Here is a 15934-nt window from a genome sequence, read left to right as displayed (position 1 = left end):
TGTGGGGTGTGTGGTTATGTTGCATCTTTGGTGTGTGTGTATGTGTGTGTAGTTGTGTGTGTGGTGTGGTTGTCTACGTGGTGTATGTATGTGTGTGTGTGTGTGGCTGTGTATGTGGTATGTGTATGTGTGTGTGTGGTTTGTGTATGTAGTTGTGTGTATGGTGTGGTTGTGTATATGGTGTGGTTATGTTGTATGTTTGGTGTGTGTGTAGCTGTGTATGTGATGCGGTTGTGTATGTGGTGTTGTGTGTGTGTGGTGTGTGTGGTTATGTTGCATCTTTGGTGTGTGTGTAGTTGTGTATATGGTGGGGGGGGTGTGTGTGGTGTGTGGTTATGTTGTATGTTTGGTGTGTGTATGTAGTTGTGTGTATGGTGTGGTTGTGTATGTGATGTGGTTATGTTGTTGTTTGGTGTGGTGTGTGTGTCTGTGTGTCTTATCAAATCAGCTTTATCTCTGTGTTATATTGGTTTATACTCAGCTCTTCTATTTTGTTTATATGAGTAAATTGTATTTTTCTCTCCATCTGTGCTTCCGTGTGTGGTGACAATCAGGTTAACACATTTGTGTCCCATGCATGGCTTTGACTGGCACATCTGCTGACCTTTTCCAGAGGTCTTGGGCCAGGAAGCCTCTTAAGAGAAAACCTCTGGGCGAGACTTGAGTCCCTGAGGCTGCAGCTGCAGGGTTGGAGAAGGGAATGAACAAAGCGGAGAGGCTTGGGAAACTAATGCTCATGGGCTGCCTACAAGAGAGACTTAGATTTCAATCTTTGAAGGGAAGAGGGCTTGAGCTGACCCTTGAGAAGTAGGGGAAGCATCCTAGGATGGTGAGGGGCAGGTCGTTTGTGAGAGAAAGACCCACTAGGCTGAAGTGATTAGAGGGTGACCTTGGGTAGAGAAACTCCAGATCTCTGTGTGTGTCAGGGAGTCACTGAAGGCTGTTGAGCCTGAGAGAGCTTAAATGGCACATGTCTGAGGAGGCAGAATCTAGCCCTGTGTGGGTAGAATTGGGGATGGGAGAGGCTAAAGGCACCAAGAGAGGGGCAGGTGGTTCTCTGAGCAAAGTAATTATCTCCAAAATTAGAGAAAATGAGCTGGGCTATTCGGATGACATCAGCTCAGGTCCTTCCAGCCCTCCTCAGCAGAGGGACCAGGTCATGAGCATGTTGTCTGTGAAGCCCCAAGAGTGGTCTCCTTGCACTCTTGTGTGGCCTCAGGTAGGCAGTGCCCTCAGCCTGAGCCAGCTGGAGTGACTTCGGACCTTGGAGAGGCGGCCGCAATCAGACCACTTAAGGGGCAGGAGGGATGCTCAGCATTTTTGGTACTTAAAAGGCCAGAGATGAACCCACGCCAAGTAACTGGGGTATAAAGGACAGAGGAATGTATCTTGATGGAGAGATGCCATTTCGGACAGCCCTGTCCCCTGTCACCTCTATTAGCTGTCTGCCAGGGACACTTCCTTTGAGCATGATTGACCATCTCTTTGCTCAATTCCATACCTCTGGCATAGTGTGTGGACTTGTGACTCTGGGGACCCCATGTCATAGCCTCACCTGGGCCACTCATTACCTGTGTAACAGTGGGTAGGGCTTCTACCTTCCTATGCCCCTGTTTCTACATCCCTAAGGAGGGGGACACCAACGTCTGGTCCACCCACTCCCCGAGGTGGATGGAAGATACCTTGTAAATAATAATAATGAAGATGACCGTGACTGCACTGCAGTAGCTAACACTTAGTCATGGTTCATTCTCCCAGCCACGGCTCTAAGCACCTCACATATATTAATTCATTTAATCCTCACAACAGCCCTGAAGGCTGGCACTATTATTATCCCCACTTCATAAATGAGATATTAATGCCCAAGGAAGTTAGGCAACTTCCTCGAGGTTGCACGGCGGATGAGTAGCTGCACCGTGGCTCAGCTGCCGGTAGAGTGGCTGCAGCCTGTGACCTGGGCCTCTCATAGCCTGGCTTTCTGCAGCATAGGTGCCTGGAGCAGACACTTGCCCTCCGGGTGCCTCCCACAGCCTCCGGTTTCTGCTCTCTTCTGTAGGTCTGACTGCTGCTGAACCATAGCGGTGAACACCGAGCTGTTCGGATCCCGTCCCTCCCATCCCTGAGTGCTCCTGTCTCTAACTCCAGTAGTCTCACTTCAAGTATTTTCCATGTATTCTTGCTCAATAATAGCCCTGGGAGGGGAGGCAGTGACTCCAGCTGGTGGCGGGGTGAGGTCATCAACCCCCATCCAACATCCCAGAGACGGTGACAGCAGAGGGCCTGAGAGGGTGTCCCTTCCCAAATGACTCACTCAGCATTTATCAAACAGCCTCTCCATGTCAGGCATCCACCACACACGGGGATAAGGGAAGACACAGACCGCCTCAGAGGACTTCTCTGTCCAGTAAACACTGGTCTGCTCTGCTGAGTCCTGGATGGAGAGAAGGTTCTGGCAGTGGTGGGATTTGGTGCTGACATTAGCTGGTTGACATGGGGGTTGAGAGCTTCAGCAAGACTGGACCTTAAATACCTGGTCTAAAGGGTTGGAAAGGCAGCCCGGCAGACAAAGTGCTTGCCACACAATTGTGAGCCACTGAGTTCAGATCCGGAGCATCTGCACAAGAAGCCAGCCCTGGTGGGATGGGCCTGCTCTCCTAGCACCAGAAAACAGTCGTAGGAGGATTTGAGGGGCTTGCTGGCGGCCAGTCAGCCCAGTTAAATCCAACTGAAGAATTCCAAGTTCAAGGAGAGGCCCTGCCTCAATAAATAAATAGATAAATAAGGTGGGGAGCAATGGACAAAGATACCTGAAGTTGAACTCCGGTCTCCGCACACATATGTGTGCCTACCTATGCACACAAACTCACAGATACACACCTGAATACACACATATGCACACACACACAAATCCTGGTCCGAGCTTCAGGGCCACAGTTCTGGATGATGAAAGAAATGTCGTAGTTAGTCCGTTTATCTTGCTTCAGCTCACCGTTCATCAAGGGCGAACATGGACACTGGGGTGCCAACTGTCCCTCATGGCCCAAGCCTGAGACACAGGTAGCCAGTTAAATAAGCAGGAAATCCGGTGAGAGAACCTAAGGTTGCCTCAGCTGATGGCAGCCAGTGTCCCAGATAGTCATCTCTTGGCCATCCAAGACTAGCTTGCCCTTCCCTAGGCCAGTTGAATAGAGCCTATGTTGTCCCTGTGTCCTACTGGCCCTGGACAGTCCCCCAGGCTATGCCAGACTGCCACTGATGGATCGTGGGACCCTAAGTCTGGGAACACAGTTTCTGTGTCCCTTTTACTAATACTCCCACATTCAATTTGTACTTTTATTGAAATAAAATTGATAGTAAAATGAATCATTTTGCTGAACAATTGACATTTCTCTGTTTCCGATGGTATGGACAACCACCTCTTCCTAGTTTCAAAACATTTCATCTCTCCAAAGAAAGCCCTACATCTGTGACTGCAGCCTGCTGTTCTCACTGTTTCTGTCTATTTGGATTTCCTCATCTGAACACCTCTATGAATGGATGGTGCAATAGGAGAATATTTTTTTTTCTCTTTTATTTAGCATGATTTTATTCCCCCCAGGAATCACTCACATTGTAACAGCATTTCTTTTCATGGATTAAAAAAAAAAAAACTCATTGTGAGTACGTACTATACCTCAGTTTTAGTCACTCATTCTTTGATGAAGTGTGGGCCCTTTTGTCCAGTACTGCTCTGGCTTCTATGTCACGTGTGCTGTTGAAATACCTGATTCCAGTTCCTTTGCCTGTGGCTCTAGGAGTGGACTTGCTGGCACATGACAATCTTCATATTTATTTTATTATTTTGTGTGTCTGAGTGTTTTCCCTGTGTGTGTGTCAGTGTGCCACATGAATTCCTGGTGCCTCCTGAGGTCAGAAGAGGGAACGGGATCCCCTAGAACTTAAGTACAGATGGTTGTGAGCCACCATGTGGGGGCTGGGAATAGAACCCGGGTCCTCTGCAAGAGTCACAAGTGCTCTTAACCACTGAGCCAACTCTCCAGCCCAATTCTTAAGGACCATACAGAGATTCTAACCTCTCTGCTAGGCTTAGTGGCACATACCCTTAGACCCAGCACTTGGGAGGCAGAGGCAGGTGGATCTCTAAGAGTTTGAGCCTAGCCTGGTCAACAGAGAGTTCCAGGCCAGCCAGGGCTGCATAGTGAGAATCTGTCTCAAAACAAAACAAAAGCACAAAAGGTCCCAGCTTCCCTCACCAGTATCTGTTATTGCCTGATTTTTATAAATATTATAATTGTCTTAGAAGGTATAAATTATGGATTTGCTCCCCACTTTTTCTAATGCCTATTTTGAGCATATTTTCATGTGTTCATTGGCCATATGTATACTTTCTGTAGATGAAAATTCACTGAAATCCTTTGCACACTTCTTTTTAAAAAAAAGCTGTTATTAGTGTGTGTGTGTGTGTGTGTGTGTGTGTGTGTGTGTGTAGTGTGCACATTTACTTGAGTGCACGTGAATACAGATGCCCGAAAAGGCCAGAGGTGTTGGATCCCCTGGGGCTAGAATTACAGGTGATTGTGAACCATTTGATGTGGGTGCTGGAAATCAAATTCTGCTGAGCCATGTCTCTGGCCCCTTTGTACTTTCTTATCTAGGCTGTCCTTGTCTTGTTGAGTTGAAAGAGTTCCTTTCATACTCTGAATATTAGAACCTACTAGAGAAGTGATTTGTAAATATTTTTCTCTCCTCCTGCAGGATGCCTTTTCACTTAATTTCTCACCTCCCCCATCATGTTTTTATTTCTTAAGAGAGGGTCTTACTGTGTACCTCACAGTGGCCTTGAACTCAGCTTCTCAAATGCACACCACCACGCCTGGCTCTTTCCACTTCCTTGATAGTGTTAGTTGTGTGCTGTGCATTGAGGTGCTCCCCCCAAAGGGAGGAGGGAGACTGATAAGATTTGAGGAGCTCTTGAAATTTCCCAGACTCAGGAAGCACAGAAAAGTCCATCAGTCATGAGGCCACCCCACAGTCATAACAACAGTGAACAGTCATGAGGGGAGAAGACGCTCCCGTGGAACTGATGACACTTTGAGCAGAAGCACAGTTGTCCAGAGTCACAGCTTTCTAGTTCGTCACCTCTGCTGGGATGGGATCTTTGGTGACACCCTTTGAGTCAGCCATGCTCTTGTGTGTAACCCTCTTTCATACTCCCGCGTGCGGCCCCAGCAAACCCACCAGCTCACTAAGCTGGACTCGGATGGAACCACTCCTTGGTCTGCCGTCAGTGTCCTGTCTGGGCTGAGATGCTGTTCATGGGTCCCCAGGAAAAGCCTTTAACTTGGCTTAAAGCCTCACAACACTGCTGGCCATAGCGGTTCATACCTGAAATCCCATGGCTTGAGAAAGGAAGGCTGCCATGAGTCCAAGGCTAGCCTGGGCTACAGAGTGACTTGTCTCAAACAAAACAAAATAAGACAAAGCAACTTATTTTTAAAGATTTTTTAATTTTTTTTAACATTCACGGAGTTCAATAGTTTATCCATTTTGCCTAATCTACTCCCCATCCTAGAGTTTTACAAATTTACCCTTGTATTTTCTTCTAGAAGTCTTATAGTTTTAACTGTTGCATTTATGTGTTGAATACATTTGATTCATTTTTGTAGATGATGTGAGAGGCACAAATGCATGGCTTTGAGTGTTTCTGTCTCTCCCAGCAGCCTGAAGTGACCTCTTGAGCAGTCCCCTGGGTTGACCTCCAGCTACGCAGTAGGCTATGTGCACGTACAGGTGGGTCGCCCTGTCTTTAGACAGTGGAACATTTGGAGAGATTGACAGGCTGACAGACGTGCACCTCTAACATTGCTCCAACGTGCAGTTTATTGCATTCAGCAGAAATTTAGAGTCCTTAGACCATGCAAGGGAGGGACAAGGTGGTTCCAGCCTTCACACAGTAAGCCATGACTTCAGGCTGGGTAGGACCACCCAGAGGCAAGATTAAGTCCACCCACAGGACTCAGCTTACAGCAATGACACTCTAGAGTCATAAAGTCCTGGAGAGATCACAGGCCCAGAGAGAGGTCCAAGGACCAAACACAGCCACCGTCTTCACAAAAGCCAGCATAATCTACTGCCCTTATCGAGGACCGTAACCTCGACCTTCTTTCTCTAAAAACAGGGGTGATTGTGACAATACCAGCAATACATCATGAGTCCTGCAGCCTGCCAGGCTTGAGCTGGCTCGGAGGCATGTGCTGTGGGCTAGTTCAGCCACTCTGAGAAACAGCTTCCCTATATGTCCCAAAGATGTGGCTTGTGTGTTCTCTGCAGGGTTAGGTGAGAACTAGAGGCAACACATGCCGGCTCCTGACAACCTGGCACATAGTAGGTGCTTGACAGGCGGAAGTGGCTATTGTTGGTAATAAAGGTGATAGCTTGAGGTGGTAAAAAAAAAAAAAAGTCTCTTCCACGTGGCTCTGTGACTAGGAGCTCGTGCGGCATCTGCAAACATGCCCATCTTTTTCCTGAACCATCCAGTCACTCTACAATGGCCTGCCCCATGGGACAGAGAAAGCCTGCCAAAAGTCCCACCCACTCTGAAAAGGGCAGAAGATCTAGATGACAGAGAATATGACCTCCATGGCTCTCCTTTCTCTCCACCTCCTTCCTCCTCCCTCTCTCTGGCTGATCATAGCCTCCTTAGCTCAGGAAGATGGTGGTGGTTTGAGCTTCCAGAGCCTCCTGCAAACTGCAGGCAAGAAAAGGCAGGCGCTCCCACGGGCCCTCCTAACACGGGAGGACTGATCGTGTCACTCAGAACTTGAAGTGGATAGTGGACAGGTCAAGGTGACGGGCATCTCTGGGCAGCTGCAAAGTCCCTCTTCCTCTAGACACTGAGGTGAGTGCGGCGGTGGCCTTATCAAGTGGTCTTCTTGGCCAGGGTCCCAACAGCGGTGCTCTTGTCCTGGGAGTCCCTGATGTCCCTTGCTCCTCTGGTCTTGGCCTGGTTGTTTCGAGGGGTGCTGGGGCTGCCAGCTGCATTGCCAGCCCCAAAGTCAGAGCTCGCGGGGCTTGGATGATAACCGTAGGAACCGCAGCTGCTGCTGATGACAGCTGAGGAAGAAGAGTGTCTGTCAGCAAGTGACAACCTCTGCGCTAACTGCCATCTCTGAAGACGTCCTGCCTGTCCCACCACAATCCTCAGAAGTCAATGTGCACAGCCAGTGCAGTGAGTGAGACCTTGTCATGTGACAAATTGTGTGATGGAGGAACCACAGAGAATAGATACGGTGCCTGCCTTCTGGGATATCCTGGGGAAGTGACCATTCCCCAGCCTTTCTCTAGACAGCAGTATCCCAGGAGATGGGCCACAAAAAAAGAGCTGGGTGTGAATTTCAATCACTTTTTCCAGGGGGCAAAAGATGGGAAATGTTGCTCTGATGCCAGAGAACATTTGCAGGACATTAACAGCAACTTCTAGGTGAAGTAAAATGGTGATTGGAGGCGCATCCCTGTATCCCATGGCCCCTGGCTTCCTCAGCCCAACCTATCTCTAGGATACTCACAGATGCTCACGGAGGATGGGTTCTCACCAGACATCCTGCAATGCAGAAAATTAAGGTAAGACTTCTCAGGAGGCTGAGGCAGGAGGATTGCCATGTTTTTGAGGTCAGCCTTGGCTACAGAGAAAGACCCTGTTTCAAACAAACAAGCCAAACAAAAAAAGAATAAAACCACCAGTGATTCAGCTGAACCTTAGTGGACTCCTGCTTTTGTGTGTTTATTAATTTAATTCATTCTTCTAGCAACATTCAAATCTCCATTCTATAGATGGGGAAATAGAGACGTAGCATGATCTACTGGGACCTATTGCTAGCATTGGGCGATGGGGGCAAGCTGTCTGTCCCCACAGCTCCATTTGTATCACCACACAGCCGCCTGTACATATGGCTGGCCTCTGACATCCCCCTGTAGGACACACAGCTGAGTTCACCTGGCAAACCCCAGCTGCCCTCTCTTGGTGTTTCCAACACTGTTTTCCTTATCTTCCTCCTCTAAAATGTCCCCTCAGCCAGAGAAACCAGCTGTTTCTCCCTTGGCACCATGGCCTTGCCCTCCAGCACCCCCACCTGCACTCCTCACTCTCCAGCAGCTTGCAGTAGGTGGCGATCTCCACGTCCAGTGACAGCTTCAGGCTCATGAGCTCCTGGTACGTCCGCATCATCCGAGCCAGCTCCTCCTTGGCCTGCTGCAGGGCGCCCTCCAGCTCATCCAGTTTGGCCCGGGCGTCCTTGAGAGCACAGTCACCTCGCTGCTCGGCATCAACGATGGCCGTCTCCAGGTTGGAGCACTGGGGAATCAAGAACAGAGAGACGATCAGAACATAAAACAAAATCAGATCACACCAGTTGTGGTTGTTAATATTGTTTATTTGGCAGAATCACCAAGGAGACAAGGCTCTGGTTGTGCCTATGAGGGATTGTCTTGATTAGGTTGGTTCAAGTGGGAAGACCCATCCTAAACGTGGGCAGTACCATTCCCTGGGCTTTGGTCCTGGATGACCTATGAAAGAAGAAAGCTAGTTGAGCTCAGGCATTCATCATCCTCTGCTTCTTAACTGCAGATGCAATTTGACAGCCTGACACCATGCTGGACCACGCTCTCCCACAGTGCCACCATGTTGGACCATGCTCTCCCACAGTGCCACCGTTTTGGACCATGCTCTCCCACAATGCCACCGTTTTGGACCATGCTCTCCCACAATGCCACCGTTTTGGACCATGCTCTCCCACAATGCCACCATGTTGGACCATGCTTTCCCACAGTACCACCATGTTGGACCATGCTCTCCCACAGCTGCCAAAGTAAGGCTTTCTCCCTTAAGTTGCTTATGTCAGGATATTTTTATCACAACAGGAAAAATAACTGCAACAGCGGTAAAGTAGCACATTAGTCTCCTTATCCAGATGGGACCCAAGGCGCAGGAAGGAGCTTCAGAGGCAGCGCCAGGACCTGGGCCTACACTTTCCACTGCAGATGAATGTTTGAAGTTGTTGGCCGGGAGACCGCTGAAGAGGTAAAATTGATACCGCCCTAGCATAAGGACCTGAGTTCAGATCCCCAGAGCGCACATAAAAAGCTGGGTTTGGTCATGTGCCCCTTATAACCTAAGAGCTGTGGCTGTGAGTAGAGAAGGGAGGGTCACTGGGGCTTGCTGGCAACCAGCTTAGCTACAAGTTCAAAACAGTAAGACAGAGTGGTAGATCAGGACGCAGGTGTTCTCCTCCGATCCCCGTACACATCCAGGTGTGGACACCTGTACATGTGTGCACATACACCACACATACATACACACGTATTTTTCAGAAGTCAGGAAAATGAGGCATTACCATGGGACCCTTGGGAGCTGATGGAGGCCAGGAGAGCAAGAAGAAATTTCGATGATGCTGAAGTTGTCTAAAGCCTGAAGTCAAGGCCATCATGGATACAGGACCAGCCCACCAGATGCAGAAGAATCATTCCTGAGGTGCTAGCGGCACTGCCCCCAAGGATCAGACAGCATGCACCACCACACTCAGATTTCTGCTGCAGGGCACCCCTCCCCTTTATGCCTGTTAGCACCAAGACAGAGTGTGGCTGGAGCCCCCCCCCCCCACACACACACACATACACACACTCTGCAGGAGCTTTATCCAGGCTTCCTGAATCTCCCATGTATGACCTGGATAGGCAAGGCAGCCTTTCCATAAAATAGCCCTAACTTACAGCCACAGGCTGGGATGCTGGACTCTGAGGAAGCCCCCAGGCTTCTGTAATTTCAAGGGCTACCAAGAGGGCATTTATAACGGAGTCTGTAAGCCAGACAACCATAGTTTTAAAAGTGTCCCTGTGCCCTGCCCCTCCACGAGGTCCCAGGGATGTAAGAAGAGTCAATAACAACCCATTACTATCAGGGTTGATGTGGCTCCTCAGAGGGTCCCTGAAAGGAACACACACACACACACACACACACACACACACACACACACACTCACATACGCACACACTTCACATACACTCACACATTCACATACACACACTCATACACTTACATACACACTGACACACATACACACATTCAAATACACACACAATTACATGCACACACACACGTATACTGGCACATACACATTTATATACACTAACACACACACATGTACACACACACACACACACACACACACACTCACTCACCCAGCATTTAGAAATTGCTGTCTCGGGTGAGACCAGTGCAAAGGTCCTGTGGCACAGGTGGGATAATCCGGAGGACTTCATCTGCTCCTCGCTCTTCCACTAGGGCCCTGCCCCCACCATGAGGACGGGAGTGCAGGGCGGCCACAGAGGGCCCTGTCTTATCCCGTGCACCCAACCACTTGGAAGAGGGAGGCCCAAGGCCTGCTCTCGGAGGGTCACACACAAAAGACAAGGGACAGGTGCGTTGGGCACAGAAAAAACTTAAAGCAAGGCTACCTGAGCATGTGAGCTCTAACCTTGCCCTGTAAATGAAGAGCTGGGGAGGGCAAGTCACTGTTCCCTTCCTGCCCAGCTGTCTAATCTGCACAGTGGGTAAGCCAGAGATGGAGTCTTCCCCATGCCTATGCAGGGTGAGAAGGAGGCCTATGGTTGTTCCTGGGACTCCCAAGCCCGGGAGGGAGACGCGCTTCTTCCTCAAGAGCAGCCCTGTGTCTCCATCACAGGACTGTAACTTTACCAGGTCACTGCCCACCTGCTTCTTCACGCTAGCGATATCACAGCGGATCCTCTGGATAAGCCGGTTCAGCTCCGACATCTCATTCCTGGTGTGTTTCAGGTTGTCCCCATGGCAGCCAGCCACCAGCTGCAGCTCCTGAATCTAGTGACCCAGAGGCAGGAGATGGTGATGAGACAGCAGAACGGGAGAGCACACCTACCCCAGGGAGCTTGAGATGGTCCTGCAGGTGGTGAAGCCAGCACCTAGGTGCCCTTCCAGCTCTGACCAGGAAACCCCCTCACCCTGTCCTTTAGCAGAACCTGCATGTGGCCCAGCTTGTCTCCTGTCCTCCTTCCCAGGGTGGACAAGGGAGGTGCAGTTCCCTCTGCCTTCTCCAGTGTGAGAGTTGACACCCGTTTTGTTCATCACCCTGTATTCCGAGGGGCTTCTCCTAAATGTCCAGCTTGGCTCTGCCCCAGCATCACAAATGTAGCAGTGAGTAGGGCCTGCCCTGCTCTTTCTGAGGCGCATCCCCTCCTGCAGAACTTTCCCAGGCAAAGTTCAGAGGGGAAGGGAGGCCGGGGACGCATGTGTCTTTAGAAGGAGTTACAGGTGGGATTGGGGTAGGGTGGGGGACTAGTGGTCCAGCTCTTCAGGAAAGGGGATGTGGAATGCCTATGGACGGGAACAAGGGACAGGAGAGGATAGTGAGATTGAACTGCACCTGCCATCTGTGCTTGGTGGTGCTATTGTTGAAATTAGGAAGGCTAACGTGTTAATATCTTCTCAGCTTGGCACTATTGAGACATAAGTCCTAGTTAGAAGTTTAGGTCACTGGGGACACGTCCTTGAAGGGGTATTGGGAACTGAGACATCCAGCCACTTTCTCCTACTCTCCCCGCTTCCAGGATGCCATGAGTGAGCTGCCTCCTCTACCACGAGCTCCCGCCATGATGTATTGTGAGTCCCTGGGGCCAAGCATCCACAGACTGAAACCTCTGTGGCCATGAACCAAAACAAACCTCCACTGCTTATAAGTTGTTTTCTCTCACCACTTCGTTACAGAAATGGAAAGTTGACACATTAATGACTGTGAAAAGGGGGGTTAGTAGAGGAGAGGGCCTTACTCCAACACCTAATCTATTAGTCAGAACGCTCTTAGAATTCCAGCTGGCTCTTGAGGGTCTTCCAACACCCTCATGCACGGCAGAAAGGAGCTTGGGGGTCCGCCTTCTCTCCCCACCTGGCCCCAGCTCACCCACCTCTACTCGGTTCCTCCTTCCCTGTGTCACTGTGTCCCCGCCCCCATAACGTCATCTGCTTTACGATGGGAGCATCTTAGTCTATGCCACATCGAGGACTAGCTGTCTCTCCCTGTTGGATTTGCCTGCCCACACTAGTTGGATAGCAGGGCTGAGAACTCCCTTTGGGTAGAATGCCATCGGTCCAAACTCTCACGCAGCATTTCTATGGTGTTGGTGGAGGGACCCTTCCCAGGAAGGAAAGGGGCACCCCTTCCCCCACCAGTGCCCACCTCAGTCTGGTACAGCATCTCAGCTTCAGCTTTGCTCTTCAGGGCAATGTCCTCATAGTGGGCACGGACCTCAGCAATGATACTGTCAAGGTCCAGATCCCGATTGTTGTCCATGGACAGGATGACAGAGGTGTCACTGGCATGGGTCTGGAGCTGAGCAATCTCCTGAGTTGGGGATAGAAACAGAGTCAGGGCCCCCAGATCCTCACCACTTCTCCATCAGGCTTCTGGGTCTGAGGTCTCTGACAGAGCTGGCCACGCTAGTCTCTGCAAGCATCTTTATCTGAGGTGGTCCTGAGTCCCTCCCACTGATGTCCCTTTGGAAAGGTCAGGGTCTCTCAGCTGGAGAGAGTTGGAAGTATGGAGGATGGGTGTGTCCTCACCGCATCATACAGACACTTGAGAAACTTGATGTCTTTGTCCAGAGAGTCCACTTTGGCTTGAAGTTCCACCTTGAGTGTGTAGGCTGCATCTGCGTCCTGTCGAGAGGCCCCGTAACATCATCAACACACCCCTCATCCCACCAACCACCCTGCCTCTGCTGCTGCCCTGTCCTGTAGCCATCTGACTTTCAACATGTTGATGTAGTCGCTCAACATCAACTTTCCTCAGACTGGCTGAACCTTTGGGAACAGAGGGAGGGAACAGGGCCCGTCTTCCTTCATTTCACCTACAGAACACACAGCCCAGAGAGGCGCTTGCATTTCTTCAAGCCACACAGGAAGACCGAGCTGAGCCATGTTCTCCCAGTGACCCCACAGGACTCCCTCCTGTCTCTTCCTAGCCAGTGTCTGGCTATGTGTCCTTCTTCTCCAACTTGCTGGAAGCCATAACTCTGGTCCCACTGAAATTCAGCCCCTAAGCCCTCCCTAGGTGTCCTGGATGAAGTCCTGAGTGGAGCCGCTTAGAGTATAGGCACAAGAGAGACTGAAGCCCATGGCTGCTCTGAGCTCACCTTCTTCCTTTTTAAAAATATATTATTTATTTTTTGTTTGTTTGTTCTTGTTTTTCGAGACAGGGTTTCTTTGTGTAGCCCTGGCTGTCCTGGAACTCATGTCATAGACCAGGCTAGCCTCGAACTCACAGAAATCTGCCTGCCTCTCCCTCCAAAAGCATGTGCCACCACCACCGGACCTGGGCTCACCTTCTTAAGCAACACAAACTCATTCTCCGCTGCTGTGCGTCGGGTGATCTCCACCTCATACCTGTGGGAGAGGGGAGAAGATGGCAGAGGTCTGCCTGTCTGTTGAGTAACCTCTTTCCACTACAGGGCAAGCCCTGGGTTTGGTGGGATCTCTGGGCATTGTGATTTGAGTGTTACATGTGCCCCACAGATGCACACATTTGAACACTTGGTCCCTAGCCTGTGGTACTGTTTCGAAGGTTGTGGAAGCTTCTAGTCACGGGCCCTAGATGGCAGCCATATAGCTGGAGGGACAGAGCTGAGGAGTTCGAGCTTGACCCTACTTCTGGCCTCAGCTCTCTGCCTCATGCTTGGTAGCATGAAACAGCCACTGCCCATCACTACGGAGCTACCAGCTGCTGTCTTTCTGCCCCCCACCACCACCACAAAGGACCGTATCCCCTCACGCTGTGAGCCAAAAGGACCGTATCCCCTCACACTCTAAGCCCAAACAAACCTCTCCTTCCTGAAGCTGCCTCCTGTCAAGCACTGGTTTCAGCAACAAGAAAAGCAGCTGATATGCCAGAAGTGAGTGCCAAGAGGCCAGTGGTGTCAGTAAGAACCTTGGATCTCCTCACTGCATCCCAGGAAAATACCCAAACGCCTACACAGAATCCTTTACCAGCAACGGAAGCATCCAGAGGGCCAGTGAACCTAGGGACTCCTACCTATCTGCCTGAGAAGATGTTACCACAGGGCGGGTACCTCTCCATAGCCAGGGAAGACCACGTGAGCCCCCGACCCTGGAGCTTTGGTGGCCTGCTCACCTTTTCTTGTAGTCCTCCACCACATCCCTCATCTTCCTCAGCTCCGAGTCCAGCCTTAACCTGTCCCCAGACAGGGCATCCAGATGCTTGCGAAGGCTGCCAATGTGGGCCTCGTAGATGGGCTCCAGGCTGTTCTTGCAGTTGCTCATGTCCAGCTGCTGCAGCAGCTCCCACTTGGTCTGCAGCACCTGGTTCTGCTGCTCCAGGAAGCGCACCTGGAACCCAAACCCATAGCCACCTGAAACCATACAGATACCATGCCCCGTGGATGTTCGCGGTTGACTTCTCAAGAGAAGGGGAGTTTTGTGGAATCCTGTGGGTCAAGCCCTAACTGTCCACCAGCAGTCCTTCCTGGGAGACACCGTTAACAAGTGCATTCCCAGCCTTCTGGGCCCCAAGTCACTGAGCACTTGCCCAAGAGACAGCGTTCTAACTTCTTCTGTGGCTTGAGCCTGGACCCAGGAGATATTCCCTTAGGTCTAAATGTGCCTTCATGTACTGTGAACCCTGCCTTCTGGACTGTGCTTAATTCTCTCAGCTGTTCACATTCTTTAAAAACAAAAAACAAAAACAAAAAACCCTGCGGACACCTCCCACAATTTGACCTTCAGGAATTCACCACTTTTCTCAAAATAAGGCTACCTCTATCCATTTCCCACCTTCTCTATAAGATTTCCAAAGGAGGTAACCTTCATTTATTCCCCATTCTGGGCACCTTGTAAATCTATTCCCTTCCCCTTGAGATGAGGGACCACCCATACAGGCCCCATCACATCCATCCGTTGCCCAGGAAACAGGAGAATTGCTACTATATAGCATCATTATGTCTTCCAAAAAGACTCACCTTGTCGATGAAGGAGGCGAACTTGTCATTCAGAGCCTTGATCTGCTCCCGCTCCTGCGCCCGCACCTTCTGGATCTCCGGGTCCAGCTCCACATTGAGTGGGGCCAGGAGGCTCTTGTTGACTGTGACCTGGTGGATGCCGCCGGGCAGACCCGTAGACGGACAAGTGGGCCCCAGGGCCATACTACCAAACATGCTGTTGGCGAAGCCGCTAGCTCGAATCCCTCCATACCCGGAGCTATGCCCAAAGCTGTGCCCTGCGGCCCGAGCACTGCTGCCTGCCACATTGAAGGTTGTCTGCCGATTCCTTCCAAGACTGTAGAGGCTCCTGCTGCTGAAGCCAGCCCCAGCCCTGTGGCCAGTTGCCTGGCAAGCAGCCACGCTGCCCATGGGTTTCCTTGGCACCACGGCAGAAAGCACACTAAAGTTGCCCTTGTCACTGCCAGACCTGAAGTTCAGTTGCCGATTCATGGTGGAGCGTGATGGAGCTGGAGCTGTGTAGTCAGTCACACGATCCTGGGGCACAAGAAGGCTGTCTCCTTTTATCCCCATTGAGCCCAGGACACCGGAAAGGGGCGTCTCTCCACTATCTCCTTCCCCTGCTGAAGGGCTGAGGTAATATGCAGAGTACAGATCTCCAAGCCTTTGAGCAACAAAGCACTTTTGATAGAAAGTGGAATATGCTGCCCTTGCATGCTGCAATGGTCTAATTTAAAGTTTATCTGGTCCCTAATTAGGGACCTGCAGAGTTATCCCCCTCAGCGATCTCTTAGCTTTACTTTTCCAGTGATGCCACCTTCCTGCTTATCTACCAACAAGGCACGGGATAAATGCCTGCCTTCTTCCAGGGAGGGGTCCTCCGCACACTCCAGGCTTC

At 50.7% G+C, this 15934-nt stretch overlaps 1 protein-coding gene across 1 annotated transcript; it reads right to left on the bottom strand.

Moving 5' to 3' along the window:
* Positions 1 to 6919: 6919 nt before the first annotated feature.
* Positions 6920 to 15528, bottom strand: LOC131896516 (keratin, type II cytoskeletal 74-like). The gene is made up of 9 exons (XM_059247189.1): positions 15058 to 15528; positions 14214 to 14428; positions 13408 to 13468; positions 12647 to 12742; positions 12264 to 12428; positions 10766 to 10891; positions 8130 to 8350; positions 7566 to 7600; positions 6920 to 7113 (listed from the first exon to the last, which is right to left on the bottom strand). Exons 1-9 carry the CDS (start codon positions 15526 to 15528, stop codon positions 6920 to 6922), a joined length of 1584 nt encoding a protein of 527 aa, XP_059103172.1.
* Between the last annotated feature and the right edge of the window lie 406 nt (positions 15529 to 15934).

Source organism: Peromyscus eremicus, chromosome 20 (genome assembly GCF_949786415.1).
Source record: "Peromyscus eremicus chromosome 20, PerEre_H2_v1, whole genome shotgun sequence".
Classification (NCBI taxonomy): Eukaryota; Metazoa; Chordata; class Mammalia; order Rodentia; family Cricetidae; genus Peromyscus; species Peromyscus eremicus.
This window is presented reverse-complemented; position numbering and strand designations above follow the sequence as displayed.